Source organism: Pelophylax lessonae, assembly GCF_965119305.1.
Source record: "Pelophylax lessonae genome assembly, chromosome: 2".
Taxonomy (NCBI): Eukaryota; Metazoa; Chordata; class Amphibia; order Anura; family Ranidae; genus Pelophylax; species Pelophylax lessonae.
In genome coordinates, this window is record NC_138769.1 from 458,053,330 (window position 1) to 458,071,358 (window position 18,029).

The 18,029-nt window shown below is 38.6% G+C and overlaps 1 protein-coding gene across 1 annotated transcript in view; it reads left to right on the top strand.

Annotated features, from left to right (window-relative positions):
• The window catches only part of GABRG3 (gamma-aminobutyric acid type A receptor subunit gamma3), a 1,042,113-nt gene that overhangs the window by 163,806 nt on the left and 860,278 nt on the right, over nucleotides 1-18,029 (top strand). The window contains exon 3 of the mRNA XM_082244515.1: nucleotides 16,742-16,809. Coding sequence (XP_082100641.1) covers nucleotides 16,742-16,809 — 68 coding nt within the window. The remainder of the gene's footprint in view (nucleotides 1-16,741; nucleotides 16,810-18,029) is intronic.

Sequence of the window (18,029 nt, forward strand, 5' to 3'; positions counted from 1 at the left end):
AAAGGCAGTGATCAACTACTTACAGCGGGACTGCAAAACTGTGGCAGACAAATCAGACACCTAACTGACACTTTTCACACTTTTTTGGGGACCAGTGACATTATTACAGTGATCATTAGGGATGGCCTTGCTTGTTCGCAGCCTGACGATTTTGCGAACACATGTCGTTGTTTGCAGCGGCCATATTAGTTTGCATTGGGGAGAACTTTGACCCATGACACAGCCATCAGGTGGAACGGGACAGCCAATTGAAACATTGCAGCACATGGACATACCCCCTACCCTATAAATAGACCTGAGCTGGCGGCCATTTCACCTTCTGCTTTTTGTTAGTGTAGGGAGAGGTCTGCTGTGTGCACCAGGGAAGGATAGTCAGTGACACAAATCGCTCTGTTAAGGTCCACAAAAGTCCTTTTAAGGGCTGGTATTTGGTATAAGTGTACTGTCTCTTTTGTCAGTGTAGGGAGAGGTCTGCTGTGTGCACCAGGGACAGATTTGTCAGTGAAACAAATCGCTCTGTTAAGGTCCACAAAATTAATTTTAAGGACTGGTATTTGTTATAGGTGTACTGTCTCTTTTGTCAGTGTAGGCAGAGGTCTGCTGTGTGCACCAGAGACAGATTCGTCAGTGACACAAATCACTCTGTTAAGGTCCACAAAAGTCATTTTAGGGACTGGTATTTGTTATAGGTGTGCAGTGCACTATATAAGGGTGTAATCCACTTATAATGTACTTTGTAATATAGAAAGCATATTATAGTGGATTTGTATTGTGCACTGCGCAGCATTGTGACTGGTGTGTTGAGCGTTTCTGCAGCAATACTACAAACAGTGACAAAAGCACTTTTAAAGTATTATAGCTGGCGTGATAGACCAGTGGCCCCCCAATACCACATATTGAAGTGGGATGCTATCTGAGTATACTTTTATAAGTGTATTTGTGTTCTGCAACAATATTGCCTCTTTTGCTGTATTTACTCTGCTACACACAGTGCCAAACTCACTGCCTAATTTTTGTACAACTGGTGTGATAGGCCAGTGGCCCCCCAATACCACATATTGAAGTGGGGTGTTATCTGAGTATACTTGTATAAGTGTTTTTGTGTCCTGCAACAATATTGCCTCTTTTGCTGCATTTACTCTGCTACACACAGTGCCAAACTCACTGGACAATTTTTTTTACAACTGGTGTGATAAACCAGTGGCCCCCCAATACCACATATTGAAGTGGGGTGTTATCTGAGTATACTTTTATAAGTGTATTTGTGTCCTGCAACAATATTGCCTCTTTTGCTGCATTTACTCTGATACACACAGTGCCAAACTCACTGGCCAATTTTTTGCACAACTGGTGTGATGGACCAGTGGCCCCCCCAATACCACATATTGAAGTGGGGTGTTATTTAACAGTATACTTTTCTAAGAGTGTATTTTAGTCCTGCAAAAATGTGGCCTCTTTTGCTGCATTAACTGTGCTACAAACAGTGACAACAGTTACTGGCCAATTATTTGTAGAACTGGTGTGATAAACCTGTGGCCCCCCAATACCACATATTGAAGTGGGGTGTTATCTCAGTATACTTTTATAAGTGTATTTGTGTCCTGCATCAATATTGCCTCTTTTGCTGCATTTACTCTGCTACACACAGTGCCAAACTCACTGGCCAATTTTTTGCACAACTGGTGTGATAGACCAGTGGCCCTCTAATACCACATATTGAAGTGGGGTGTTATCTGAGTATACGTTTATAAGTGTATTTGTGTCCAGCAGCAATATTGCCTCTTTTGCTGCGTTTACTCTGCTATACACAGTGCCAAACTCACTGGCCAATTTTTTTTGTACAAATAGTGTGATAGACCAGTGGCCCCCCAATACCACATATTGAAGTGGGGTGTTATCTCAGTATACTTTTATAAATGTATTTGTGTCATGCAACAATATTGCCTCTTTTGCTGCATTTACTCTGCTTCCCACAGTGCCAAACTCACTGGCCAATTTTTTGTACAACTGATGTGATAAACCAGTGGCCCCCCAATACCACATATTGAAGTGGGGTGTTAATTAACAGTATACTTTTCTAAGAGTGTATTTTAGTCCTGCAAAAATGTGGCCTCTTTTTTGCTGCGTTAACTGTGCTTCACACAGTGACAGAAGTTACTGGCCAATTATTTGTAGAACTGGTGTGATAAACCTGTGGCCCCCCAATACCACATATTAAAGTGGGGTGTTATCTGAGTATACTTGTATAAGTGTATTTGTGTCCTGCAACAATATTGCCTCTTTTGCTGCATTCAATTTGCTACACACAGTGCCAAACTCACTGGTCAATTTTTTTGTACAACTGGTGTGATAAACCAGTGGCCCCCCAATACTACATATTGAAGTGGGGTGTTAATTAACAGTATACTTTTCTAAGAGTGTATTTTAGTCCTGCAAAAATGTGGCCTCTTTTTTGCTGCGTTAACTGTGCTTCACACAGTGACAGAAGTTACTGGCCAATTATTTGTAGAACTGGTGTGATAAACCTGTGGCCCCCCAATACCACATATTGAAGTGGGGTGTTAATCTGAGTATACTTGTATAAGTGTATTTGTGTCCTGCAACAATATTGCCTCTTTTGCTGCATTCAATCTGCTACACACAGTTCCAAACTTACTGGCCAATTTTTTGTACAACTGGTGTCATAGACCAGTGGCCCCGCAATACCACATATTGAAGTGGGGTGTTATTTAACAGTATACTTTTCTAAGAGTGTATTTTAGTCCTGCAAAAATGTGGCCTCTTTTGCTGCGTTAACTGTGCTACACACAGTGACAACAGTTACTGGCCAATTATTTGTAGAACTGGTGTGATAAACCTTTGGCCCCCCAATACCACAGATTGAAGCCGGGTGTTACATACCTTGTTCCACATATACTGCCCTTCTCTAGAGACTTTTGTCACAGGGTAATTTAAGAAATGACAGGCAGAGGAAGAGGCAGTCCCTTACGCAGGGGTGGTAGGGGTAGGGCAGGAGCAGTAGGCCGGAGCCAAATTGTGAAGTTTCAGAAGGTGCGTTCGATTACGTTAAAGGACGCACCAGACTTGGTTGAGTGGCTCACTCAGCCTTCCTCTTCTGCACCATCCTCATCCTCTCTATGTGCACCCTCTTCACTCTCTGCTTCTTGCACCCCCAAAGACACCGCCACCAACACCACCACCACCATATACCCTCCGCTTGAGTCACTGGAATTATTTTCCAATCCATCACAAGCCATTGTTGGCATCAGGTCAGGAATAGGAGGTAGCAACAGCCGCCACTCAGCAGTCTAACGACAGTACCCAGATCAGCCCAAGGAGGTTGGTCCCCACTGTTGCTGCCTACTCCGAGATCTCGAATGTTAGTTTTGGGGAAGGTGACGTGAATGATGACGTGCCTATGGACATCACATGGGTGCCCACAAGAGAGGAAGTGGAGGGGAGTTCAGCAGGAGAGGCAGACCAGCAGATAGGGAGGAGAAGCAGGTGGAGCTTGTATTGCACAGGAGGGACAAAGCAGACTGCAAATGTATCAGGAGCGAGCCATCAACCATGTACGGTCACATCTGGCGCTCCCAGGATGCTGGCACATGGCTCCGCAGTGTAGGCTTTTTTTAATGTGTCCGCTGCTAACAACAGTGATGCCATCTGCAGCCTTTGCAGTCAACGCATAAGTCGCGGTAACCCCAACACTCACCTAGGGATGACCGCCTTAAGAAGGCCCCTTAACTCCTATCACCGAGACCAGTGGGAGCAACGCCGTCAGAACCCACAAAGCCTCACTCCAGGCTCCCACAGTCCAGCCTCTTCTCCTTCTCCTCTCTCCTCACAATTGTCCTCCACTCAACCTTCCCTAATGCCATCCTCACGTTGTTCTGGAAAAAGGCAGGCTTCTGTGGCCCAAATGTTGGAGCGTAAAAAAAATGATGACGCAGGATAACCCTCTTGCCCAACATTTGACTGCTGGCTTGTCGGAACTGATAGCCCGCCAACTACTGCCATATCAACTGGTGGACTCTGAGGCCTTTTGGAAATTTGTGGCCATTGGAACACCACAATGGAAGGTCCCAGGCAGGAAATATTTCTCGCAGAAGGGCATTCCAGAGCTGTATGGCCATGTTTAGCGGCAAGTGAATGTATCTCTGGCACACAGAGTTGGTGCTAAGATACATCTGACCACAGACACATGGTCTAGCAAACACGGGCAGGGAAGGTATATCACTTTTACTGCCCACTGGGGGTACCTTCTGAAGGCCGTCAAGCATGTAAACTGTGGCACACGTGTAGATTTGGTTTTACCACCACGGATTGAATGCAGGCCTGCCTCTTCTTCTCCTCCTCCTACTCCATCCTCCCTATCCTCCTCGGCTGACTCCTCCTTTTCCGCTGCTACTGTCTCTTCCGCTGTGCCACCCAAGATCCCCAGAACCTATTCCACATGCCAGGTGAGACGTTGCCATGCTGTGCTGCGTCTGTTGTGCCTGGAAGCCAAGAGCCACACTGGTCCTGCACTCCTTTCAACTTTGCGTTCACAGGCAGATCAGTGGCTGACACCGCTCACCGAAACCCGAAAGTGCAGAATCACGTATATATAGGTGATTCTGTGCAGCACGGCCGCCCTGTAGCTGTAAATCTGCCATAGGGTGGTCAGCAAGTGGTTAGGAAAGTGAAATTCTTGTCTGGGTAGGTCTCATTGCAGAGCTAAAACTTTAACATATTTCACCAATTGAAATCTGTTATCATTACACCCATAAGAAGAATATATCTAAATTTAGAAGAGAACACCAAACAATTCTAAATCAACTATGGTTAGTTAGTTTATACAATACAGAAGCCTAATTAGTCGCATTAACTGTCTAAGAGCTCTATACATCTTATGTATGCAACATTTACTGTTCATTAATTCTGTTTAATAATTTACTGGTTGCTTGACTGCAATATATGGTAATACAGAAATATGGCCAATGAAGTGTAATAAATCATTTCGGTTCTCCTATGTCCAAACCCTTAAAGTAGCTCTTTGAATTGGGTGGGGGTGGGATCAGTGACAGCCCTCTGAAAGGTCCACAAAAAGTAATTGCAACTCCGGTTTAGAAGCTAACCTTTACCCTCAAAACAAAACACATCTGCCAAGAGTTTTTTTTTTCTTTTGGACCAATTGCTTTGATACCTTGGATAACATGTATGCTATATTAAATTATTAATTCTGTGGATCTACAGATCAAGAAAATACTTTACTTTAAGAACTTATTATTTTTTCTTTTATTTTACTGGTCTAATATTGTCTCTCTTCTTAGTATTTTCTTTTCTGTAAATAGTTTTTGCACCATTTTTCTTTTCTTTCATTAAACAATATTTTGAAATTGTTAGGTTTTATGTCTAATGCACTAATCCAGAAAACCAAAAACCTCTGTCTCTTTGAAGAGCGCTACTAGTTTTTAACTTCTAATAAATCCCTGTCTGACATGACAGCATGCGTTATAGTCATTTTTTAAAAGTCAGAATTGTTAAGCAGATGTACACAATGTAAACAGTGCGTGTTTGCATTAAAAAAAAAAAAAACTTCAGCGTAAACAAGATTCAGTGTCAATCAATCTCAGTCTGCTGGCACCTAGATTGTTTATTAAAATGAAAAACTTTTGTGCAGGGTGAAGCTGAGAGTGCCATCATCACACACTGGTTATAACTGCAGGTTAGTGACACCACTGTGGTCACAAAAGCATGGCAGTGGCTGAGATGTAACTCATCTGTCCATCATACTGCACATTAAGTATTCAGAAAAAAGTAGTAAAAACACTTAAAACATGGCCTTGATCATCTATAGGCACTGTGAAGAAATACATTTCCACAATCCAGCAAGTGAATGAAATCTTAGCTTTTTATTCAAGGGCAAAATCTTGGCAGACTGCCACCCTTATGATATAAACACCCAACTGGTATTTCTAAGGCACTTGAAACCCAAATCTAGAGTCTTTGTTGTGATATTTGAGGATCCCTGAGAATGAATAACTTCATGTTTAAAAAAGATAGAGAGGGGAATGATGGCTTGATTTAAAATGTTTACTGCTTGTTAAGAAAATGTAAATAGTTTCATGTCTATAGACTGGACACAGTTGCACTTTGAAGGTTCAAAACAAACCTTTCCACTGTCCAAATATTGGTAAATGACCATCAACTTCAATAGAATGAAGTTCACCCATACTCAGGTGCCTGCATGTATGTCTTATTAATTCCACAAGTTCCCCTGTACTAACTACTTAAACGTAGTTAAAGGTAAATAGCTCTATGGTAAAATCCAATCCAAGCTATAAATCAAAACCTCACACATAGTGAGAAGGAGAGAGGGCACCTTGACATCAAAGTAATAATAGATACAGATTTTAGGTGTCCTCCAAAATTATCAAAATAAATCAGCAGACAAGAAAAAAATGTATCAAAAATACACGTATTCAAATAACTGTACCCCACAACCCTAACAAAAAACAATAAAACCAATTTAAATATGCTTATACAAGGCCAGTTATCACATCTGGACATTATGCACAAAATAATACAGGTTTTAAATATGCCATGTTTGCTAACAGGAACATTTTGGACTAGCTCACACCAGATATAGTTCAGTGCTAATCCAGTGCTTTTTTATTCTGTATCAAAAGCACATGGTGAGTGTTTCACATAGATTCTAATGGCCCTAGTTCCCATCTGTACGGTGCATTCCAGTGCAATCAACAAACGTAGAACATGTTGCTTTTATTCTGTATGGTACACAAGTAAAATGTAGTGAAATGCATCAAAAATGCACTGAAATGCACTTGTCCTCAGTTGTCCTCACCTCACCACATGAATATGTTGTTTTGTGTTGGAGCATATTTTTTTATTTCAATTGACACTTTTTTACTTCTGACGATGCCCTCTTATGGGTGAAATCAGTTTGATTTTGGGGTTGAGATGCTTATTATTTGATGTGCTTTATATTATCGGGGGATGCAGGGTAAAATTGAAAAATAGTCTGGTGTGGTAGGCACTCATTAGTATGACTAGTTTTTGGACAGGTAAGGGACTGTTTCTCTTCATAGAAAACTCCATACTTCATACTTTTGCCAACATACGTTACTTTTAGCTGTGTATGAAAAAAATTATGTTTTAGGGCTTAGTGGGTTCTGAGAGATTGACGCACAGCTCTCACATTGATTTATTGGTTTATTTTGGGTTTAGATATGATTGTGTAGTCCATATAGGACTAGAGTTCATAAAGAAGTGAAGTCAAGTTCAGTGAAGGCACCCAAACCTCCACTCATTTGGGAGAAAATGTAAAATCACGTCTGTAGAGTATTTATGTTCCCATAAATTGACAGATACTGTAAACTGTTACAAAATTTGCCTTTTGCTTCTATGAGGTATTTATGGGATATTGTTAGCTATATCTTTGAAATTATGGTAAAATATACAAAATTAATTGAGGTAATAAATGCTCCCAGAGATGTTTTACATGTATTTATTAATATTATGTACATGTTTTATTTTCCTTTGAAAACATTCATAGTAAATATTTCCACTTGACTAAAATATGATGAAGTATACCCAAGTAAAATATGTATAACATAAACACATTCATTCTTTAGTTTTAAATATAAACCTTTGCATTATTGTTTATATAATCCTATGCGCAATAATTTAAGTAATCCCTATGGATTTAATAAATTAATGAAGAAAGTCCAGGAATTAAATAAAGGGATTTGTGACTCAATAACTTCAATGATTAAGCTTGTATGAATAATTGACAGTTGCTTAGGAACGTATATGGAACAAGAAAGAGTGACAATGTGGAGACTCTGCAGTGTTAACTACTGTGTGTACCATATTCCACCCACCTTCTAAGGGGACACACAGTGGAATATACAATAGGTGGAAATAAGGCATACCACTGAGAACAGTGACTGAAAAAATAAAGATAACAAGAGTTGACTGATTAGGCAACATTCACAATTGACTTACATTTTATACATATTTTAGACATGAGGCCAATTATCACATTTGTACATTATGTACAAAATAATGCTTGTGGGTTTTATATATGCCATATTTGCTACAAGAGCAATTATGGTTGTCCATACCAACCAGTCAGCATCCAGTTGTTACTTCTAAAGTGTAGAACTGAAAATAAAACCAGGGGACCAATTTAAAATGGAGAGCAGAATAAATGAAAGTTGTTTAGGAACGTATGGTATATAAAGCAAGGAAGAGTGACAAATTTAGAGACTCTGCAGTGTTAACTACTGTGTGTACCATATTACACCCACCTTCTAGGGTGACACACAGGGAAATATACAGTAGGTGGATCAAACGCATACCATTGTGAACAGTGACTGAAGGGGTTGCTGGTACATTATCACTTGTTTTTAATTAGTATTACTTTATGTCATGAATATACTGATTGTATATCAGGTGTGTTTTTTCTCCAATGGGTTTTACCAACAATAGCAAAGTTAGAAAATATGTCATATGTAAAATGTCAAATATTTCCCAATTGGAGCTTAAATATATATTTAGACCAAAGGACAAAAAATAATATTGCATCTTACTACTAATACTGCTACTTTTTCCTGATTTAGTCTACAGAACACTGCCCCCATCTCCATATATAAAAGGGAGGTGTTTTGTGGTTTATTAAGGAGAACTGGACAGTGCTGATGATACTAAATACAGAGGAGATATACTCAACTTTATTGACATGCCGAGGCTGGAATCACCGGAGTGAATGCATGTACACTCCTCTGAACAAGCCATAGAACAAGGTATAGCTGGCAACACACAATCAAACATATATATAAATATTTATTGGCTACAGGGTAATATCCAGTTAAAAAAAACAATCTTTCTCATAGCACTGTCCATGATATACTAAACATATATTTACACAGTAACCCAACAAAAGTGGGTGGGAAAAATAGGTGGTCAATAATTAAAAGCAATCAAAACCCAATCAACTCCTATGTAGAGCTCTAACATGACTACAAAAATCAATTACACAGGTATACACAAAAATACATAAACAAAGATAGACAATAGAGGCTGACATTATTAAAAAAAAAGAATGAGAAATACAGGGACAAAGATGTATGAAAAAGAATCATATCCTACCTAAGGTTGAGGCCAGATTTTGCCCTAGTCTGTAGAGTATATATCCACCAAACTTCTTTCTCTAGGAACTCCCCATCTAGGCAATTTCATAATCCAAAAAAGAAAAATAACTCATGTTGCTCCTATGTATTTCTTCAAAATGTCATGAAACATTGGAAATATTTCTAGCATTGAGATTGAAGTAATCATTTTAATGTTACCCTCTGCTGGTTCTTAGAGGTCAAATCATGCAACCTACATACTGTAGGGTGCACACCTCACATTTTACAACATAGACTGCATTATTGGGCCCACAGGTGATATATTGCTTCACAGGATAGGCTGTACCTGTAACCAGAGAACAGATGATGGTGCATTTCTTACAATGTATCTTATATTAACAGCAAGTACTTGACTACACAGATATACCAAAGTGGGAGTCTTCCGGCTAGAAAACATGCAACCATTCTTCAAAATAGATTATAGATTGGCAATGGCAAAAAGGACAAGCAGGTTTCCCTAAGAATATTTACTACTTGCTAATATCTTGAAAGTCATAAAAAACATTATCAAATTCCCTTGCCAGACATTAATGTTCTTGCTTACCTGCCTGACCCTTGCCAGTCATATCCAATCTCTTTCTTTTCAAAGCTAATCTTTTGCCCCTACTAAAATGTCACTCACAAAACCCTCTATTTGGTCTATTGGTAATTATTTCACATCCCAGGGCATACAGTAGCTTTCTACAGTGGAACAGTTTCTCCTCAACCTAATGAACTCCCCCCCAAGAATGTATTATTAGTGTGCATAGGGTGACAGCTAGTGACAAGCAGGATTTAATTGCCTGCACAAATTATATTCTTTTTCCTAACACAAATTTTATGAAATGTTTTAGTGTTAACTGTACCTGTAATCATAATGCCTACTAATGTAATTCATAACTTCACATGAATGTGATTCATGATTTTACATGAAAACTATAATTTCAAATTATCTGAATTAAGATAGTGTACAAAATGAACAGCTCTAAACTTTCTTGTGTACCTCCCCATACCATAAGGAAGTAATCAATATAATGACCGTACTAAGTCACATCCCCCCCTACATGGGTTGGAATTGGAGAACATAAAAACTCCTCCCAATAAACCAATGTAGAGGTTATTGAGTGAGGGGGGAAATATACCCCCATAGAGGCCCAATAGCACTGCAAGTAAAATTTATCATCAAAAAAACTCCACAAACAATGCCAGAAATTCCCACAATTCCAATATGTAAAGACTATAGTTTTGCAGATGGTACTGGAGTGCTTTAAGGGAAAGATGGTTCGATAGAGAGGAATAAAAGCATTTTACATCCAGTGTAACCCATGAAAAGCTATACTGCCATTTTAAATTCCAGATATGTTCCCAAGACAATACTGGTGTCCCTGATGTAGCTGGGAATTCTGATGAGTAGTGGTTGGACATACTGATCAGCTCATTTTCCTAACCTCTCCAAAAGAGAGCCTTTCCCTGCTACATTTGGGCAACCCCTAACAGGGACATTCCGTTTTTGAATCTTGGGGAGATGGTAGAATACAGGGATAACCTGATTATCCACCACCAATTATTTAGCAGTCTTGACACTAAGTACTCCCATCTCCTGTCCTGATCTGAGAAACTGTGAAAGCTAAATGCAAGTTGGTGATAAGTGTCCACACAATTTAATTGCCTGAGAGCTTCCTGTTTTCATGACTCAGAACACCTACCCTCTTTGTCGGGCTTCACATATCACAATATCAGAGTGCTTCCTTAACCTCTGGAGTGTTAGTTGCTTAGACCTATTAGGTTCAACCTAGGGGATTTTACAGTGGTATTGGTTCTGTTCCCGAATTCAATCAATTCAGTTTCTACAATATTTTGGAAAGCCTCCACTGTAAGTCTCCTGGCCTGTTATGGATACATATATTTCTCCCCCTTATTTAGGGTATCACTAAAAATATTACATGAACCACCACAAAAATCAGACTGCAGTATTTCCAAAATAGATCTGGCTGTCAAATCCATAAACAGAAAACATTGAATTTGAAATGTAGAAGCAAAGGACAGCCCTCTGGATTCATCAGGAGATAAATTGTTCCCTCTGCTGTCTTTTGCATTTTGGTAATATCTCCTCCATGTAAAAAATGTTTCTGTGTCTCCCCTTCCTTGTTCTCCTTTTTTTTTTTTCCTTTTTTTATATTTTGTAAAAAGACAATGTTTGGGTTTTTTAGCATGGTATCTGATGATTTATGCCGGGCAAAAACAGAACCAGCAGAACTTCTAGAGGTGACTGAAGATCTAGAGTCTGCAGTGTCTGATACAACTCACTGAGTATCAGAAACATCTGGTGAGCTAAAACTAACCAGTTTCTTCTCAATTGTTTTAGACTTCTTTTTCTTTTTAAAATTGCATATAAAAAACTATCAGCCCTCCTGGACCTGTTACATTAGTAAACAGTGACCTCTTCATAATCCTTTACGTCTCAGAGATATTTGGATTTTTTATCATCTATTATTTGTTTCTCCAAATTTTTAATACTGAGGATTAGGCCCACATGTAAATCATCATAAATCAAAAGTGATTGATATTGCAACATTTGTTTATTTCAAATAATTCATCTCTGAGCTACCTGTTTGCAAAACTTTTTCTTCATACAAAACAATCAATATTATCAGGTCAAGAGAGCATTTGCTCAGGATCTCATTCCATTCTGACACGAAACCTCTCAGAATAAATTGAGGATGAAATCTTTTTTTACATCTTAGACCCCTAGGAATCATAGGTTCATTAATGTATTATTGGAGCCCCATATAGTGCCCCCATAATCTCGTTTCTTTCATCATTGTAGTCTTCAATTTCTAAAAAACAGCTTTTTTTTACAGAAGGTTTCAGCAGGGACTGAACCTAGGTCATTAGTATACACCTGTGAAAGATTATACCACCAGTCTTCTGTACTCAGCAGGATTTGGTCACAAATTACATGAATCAAAAGGAATGACCCCAGTGTGTATACTTGTGTGTACTTGTTTTTTGCAGTCATGTTTATCACTATGCAGGAGTTGATGGTGTTTTGATTGCTTTTAATTTTTGACCATCTGTTTTCCCACCCACTTTTGTCAGGAAGTAGTTACTATTTAACCCTTTTACTGCTAGGTCCATACAGCATACAGACCTAAAGTACTGCATGCAGTTAGCCAGGTCTGTACACTGTACGGACCTCATTTCTTCCTCTCCTATAAGCTCATGGTCACTTCAATGACCATGAACTTATAACAGAATTGTTCATCAGACTCTGATAACTATAACTCTGATCAGCGAATTACAGTCCACTGATCAGTGGTATTAAACTAAACTGTAACTCCCCCCCCCATGCTGCCGCTTCCCTTTCCACAGCCTTTCCACCTCCCACCCACTTCCTGTCATCTGAAACTGTTCCCCCCACCCTCCTTTCCTATCCCCTTCATCACCCTTCTTCCCCCCCAGCACTGATCCCCCCCACACCGGATCTGACCCCCCCCTGGCAAACCCGATCCCCTGCAGCTACCTTTAGAAGCCGGCATCTCTCCTCTGCAACTCCCGCTGGCTTCAGGTGCTGCTGGGGCTTAGAGGGGATCATAATTTGTTCCCCCTGCCTGTCTTATCCCCCCTTACCAGCTCCCGCACCCCTAAACTATCCCTGCTCCGGCAGCATCCCTCCCTTTCCCTCCTGCTGCCTGCAGCTGCTGACCGACACGCTGTCCGGTACGCTGTCAGCCTGAGAGTGGGGGGCTGGAGTGCTGGTGAAGCTGGAACTTGGGGTGCTTGGTAAACATGTCTTTACCAGCCTGATTCCTGTAGTACAGTGGACCTAGGCAGCCATCACTACTGATGGCTCCTATGTCCACTGACAGCTGATCAGCTGATCATAGCAAACTGAGAGTTTACTATGTCAGACTGTCAGTTTATAAATTAATATACAGACTCTTTATTGATTCATTTAAAGTGCTGCAGAGAAAGTTCTGTCTCACAAATAGAGATATGGGGGTCTTTTTAGACCTCTGATAAAAAAAATATAAAAAAATATAATTGTAAAAAAAATGTAAAAAGTAAAAAAAAAAAATGAAGCGGACTCTGTCAAGCAGATCTGCCTGCTAAGTGGTGATCTTTCTGCTGATCCCCGCTTAGCAGGAGGATGACAGATCTGCATCCGCTCCACTGATGCAAAGCAGACACGGACACAGCCCGCTGTTCTCTATAGGGTGGTCGGATGGAGATGGACCGCTTGTCCATTTCCTACCGATACCATCCCATCTGATCTGCTAGATGGATAGGGAATGGGATCCCCATCCGTCTGTTTTTTTAGTGGATCAAATTGGATGCAGGTGGGTGTAAACGGACACTTGTCCATTTACATCAGCCTCTCCATAGAGAAACAATGGGTCGTCTGATTGGGCCCGCCTGAAAAATGGATAGGCAGACCTAATCGGTCTGCTTCTGTGAAAGGGGCCTAAGGCCTTGTTCAAACAGGGCCTACACAGCATATCTTTACAGGGATGCACAGGTGTTCCGTGCATCTCTGTGCAGGCAGTCCCTTTGATGTAATTTGGGATGTAGCAACTGCATTTACAGCCGTTGCTCCCAATTTGACATCCAAGTAGGTTCATATGCATGCCCCTGAGCTCACACTGTCTGTGTTTGGGGTCATGCACTCCCACCCACATGGATGTCAGCTTTGAAACAGCAGCTATGCCCGTGCAGCCGTTGCATCTCAATTGACATAAATACGACTTCCTGTAAGGGGATGCACAGAACACCTGTGCACCCCTATGCGGTAAACATGACTCTCCATAGGTCTTCACTTTAGTGTGCCACATGGGAACGATGCTTTAGTAGTAATTTAGCAGGATTTTTGTAAGTAATGTTGTGTTTATGTGCACTATTAATGATTTTAGTGTATTTTTAGTGAAAATAGCGATATGATGAACATTTGCACAATTATTGCAGAGCCCAAAAAATCTGTAGCATGTTTTTTATTCTACAGGTCATGTGCTTTCAGAAAATGTATGGTTTGAGGGGTCTTTTCAAATTCTGAGAGCTGTAAGTGAAAAATGGTAACCTCCAGAGTAAATTGTTTTTATTTACAGTTTTGCGTACCTTCAGTTTTCACCATTTCACAAAAAGGTGCAAGTTAAAATGTAAAAATATTTGTTTTTAATTACCTCAATGTAGGTTTAACTTTTCTACTTAGTAGGAATTTAGCAGGAATTTTGTACATTTTGCCACGTATGAATCCATCCAATTTATGATTTTAGTGTATTTTTAGCGAAAATATTGGTTTGATAAACATTTGCGCAAATATCGCGGTGCCTTAAAAATCAGTAGCACCTTATTTTTATTCTACTGGCCATGTGGTTTTAGAAAATATATGATTTTGGGGCCTTTTACAAACTCTGATAGCTGTAAGCGAAAAAAAGTAGGACCTTCAGATTTTTAGAGAAATTTTTGCGTATGTCCGATTTTCACTTTTTCTCAAAAAGGTGCAATTTAAAATGTACAAATATGTGTTATTTATTAACTCAATACAGGTTAAGCCTTTATATTTAGTATGAATTTAGCAGGAATTTTGTAAAATGTGCTGCGTTATTATCTGCTAATAATGATTTTAGTGTATTTTTAGCAAAAATATTGCTTTGGTAAACATTTGCTCAAATTCTGTGGGGCCATAAAAATCAGTAGCACCTTCCTTTTATTCTACTGGTCCTATGCTTTCAGAAAATGTATGGTTTGGGGGGTATTTAACAAACTCTGAAAGCTGTAAGGGAACAATGAATACCTTCAGATTTTTAGAGAAATGTGGTTATTTACATTTTTGCATACGTTCAATTTTCACCATTTTGCAAAAAGACGTACTTTTAAAATTACAAATATTTGTTATTTATTAACTCAATACAGGTTAAGCTTTTAAATATAGAGTAGGAATTTAGCAGGAATTTAGCAGGAATTTTGGAAAATGTGCTTTATTTATTTCTGCTAAAAATGATTTTAGAGGATTTTTAGAGAATATACTGTTTTGATAAACATTTGCATAAATATGGCAGGGTTTTAAATCAGTAGCACCTTCTTTTTATTTTACATGTCATGTCTTTTCCAAAAATATATGGTTTGGGGTGTCTTAAACAAATTCTGAAAGCTTTATGGGAACAATAAAAACCTCTAGATTTTTAGAGAAGTTTGGATATTTCCATTTTTGCGTATGTTCGATTTTCACTATTGCGCAAAAAAAGTGCAATCTAAAATGTACAAATAGTAGTTATTTATTAACTCAATACATATTAGCTTTTATATTTAGTAGGAATTTTGTAAAATGGGCTGTGTTTTATCTGCTAATAATGATTTAATGTATTTTTAGCTAAAATACTGTTTTGATAAACATTTGCGCAAATACCATTGTGCCCAAAAAAATCAGTATCACCTTATTTGTATTCTACTGGTCATGTGCCTTCAAAAAATATATGGTTTTGGGGTCTTTAACAAACTCTGAAAGCTGTAAGGGAAAAATAAAAAAGCAATGGAACAATAGCAAAAATGGCCTGACCAGCTAAGTTTAAAAGTGGGGCACAGGGCCTGGCAGCAAAAGGATTAAACATGTGTTTAGTATGTCATGGTTAGTGATATAAGTAGGGCTGTATAACTGTAACATGTAAGTCTGCTTTTTGAGTGAATATTACCATGTAGCCAGTAAAGATTTATACTTTTGGATGCTACTGAGTTGCCTGCGTTACCTTATTAAGTGCTGATAACACTACATTTGAGATTCAAGTGCAGCAAAGGCAGAGTGCAAAGGAAGTCAGGTGCTCATAGAATTTCCTGCAGAATCAATAGTCATTTCTCTGAAATGCAAAATTTATAAAGAGAAAACATAAGGAAGTGTCCATGTATCACAGAGATGCACTAAATATGTTTTTTGTATTTTTGTTCATCCACTGGTAAGATTTGCACAGCTTTGCCATGCAACACAATCCAATCTAGAAGGGAAGGGAATTTGATTTTTCTCTGCTGTATTTTTATTTACAGGCTATCACTGCACCCCAACCCTGTTACTGGACAGTAAAGAAAAATAGAACATTAATGAGCTCCTCTTTGTCACTCTGCTCTCTCCACCTATCAGCATGTTCTTTGCACTGCTGCACACTGATTGGCTTCTTGTGCTGCTTTTTCCTCTCCCTGCCTGAGGCCTGCTGTACAAGAGGCTATTTTAAGACAAATTCAGATACTTACAGGGCTTATATTTATCGTTATTCATACATTAATGATTACAGAACTGCACTAAGTTGTGCCTTTTAAATCTGCCTGGAGTTCAGAACTACGTAGAGTTGTACATTTTTTTTGAATGCAGTTATAACTGGTTTGTAATTATATAAAAACATTTTGTCCAAAAGGTATAAATGCATTATAGTACATACATTTTCTGTGTAAAAATGTGTCTTCTGCCATCATATGCTTATCATATAATGCAAAATCATGTGATCATTAATGCAACCATAGGTGTGCATGTGGTTCACTTCATTTACATGTCTAATATTTGCTATTTTCTTTTTTCACAGTTAAGCCCACCGTTATTGATGTGGACATTTATGTTAACAGCATTGGACCAGTGTCTTCAATAAATATGGTAAGACCTCTGTTTTTCATTCTACCTAATATTTAGTTAATAGTTTACTATTCAATGAATTCATGATAGTATTGTATTAAAAACGTTTTATATGAATCCCTGGAACTGCTGTTAAACTTAAACATATAGGGGAATGATTTAGTAAAAGTATTTTCTTTTCCACTTTTCCAAAACCAAAAAAAAAAAAAGTAAATACCAGAAACTTCTACGTGGATTTTTGAGGGCTGTACACATCTTATGGGATATGTAAATAAAGAGCTCTTAATGTTAACAAAACTTTCAAACAAAGTGTTTTTACCCTCTTTCCTCACCCCCTCCCATGCTACCTCCCCCCCACCTGAAGCTCGATGTTTGTCGAGCTCTTGGCTCAAAGGCCTGCAAAAATGTTTATGTCCTCCAGACTGGCTTCTTTACACAATGTCTGTACATGCTTAGTAGAATCGGTCTCCTGGCCCCACAGTTCTGGATGAGAGCTACTATAGTAGATAAAGCTTTTGGAGGTGGAGAGTGGGCTTCTTCATTTTATTTAGAAATTTTCCTAACCTTTAAGTAAATCAAGTCCATGGTCTTTACTTTACACTGTTCAATATATTGAAATTCTCAGTTCCTCAACTAATTATTGCCTCTGTTGTGTCATTTTAATGAAAATGTGGATGAAATGTATATTGTGATTCCATTGTGGAAAGCTTCGTAAAGCACGGAGATCATTAACTACTGAGAAGGAGGAAGTATGTGAAAAACCAAAGCAAACAGATGTAACATCTAAACTTGACCTTATTATTTATTAATTAAGGCTCGTTGGTTCTTTTTTAAAAAAAAAACTGAAGGAGAGGATAAGTGATATAGTTTACTGTGGGTTGTGGCACCACTTTTCCTTTCTCTTTTTTTTTTGTAATATGTGTGGAAATTAGAATTAACTTTATGTTTATTTTATGTTTAAATAGGTAAATTTCGAAGATATGGCCTTTTATTCTAACAGAATAAACTTTATTCATCTTTTTAAAAAAATGCAAAATTGACCTAAGCAACATGTCTAATAACTATCTGCATAGCCTCATAATAATTACATTCAACTGGCACTGGACAATGGCAGTTTGTAACTGCAATAAAGGCACCACTTTCTCGGACACTGAGTAGTGTTTGAAAATGAAATATCCAGTAATTTAACACTGGATTTTAAAATAAACAATAAGAGAACCCAGAACTCCCACATTAACACA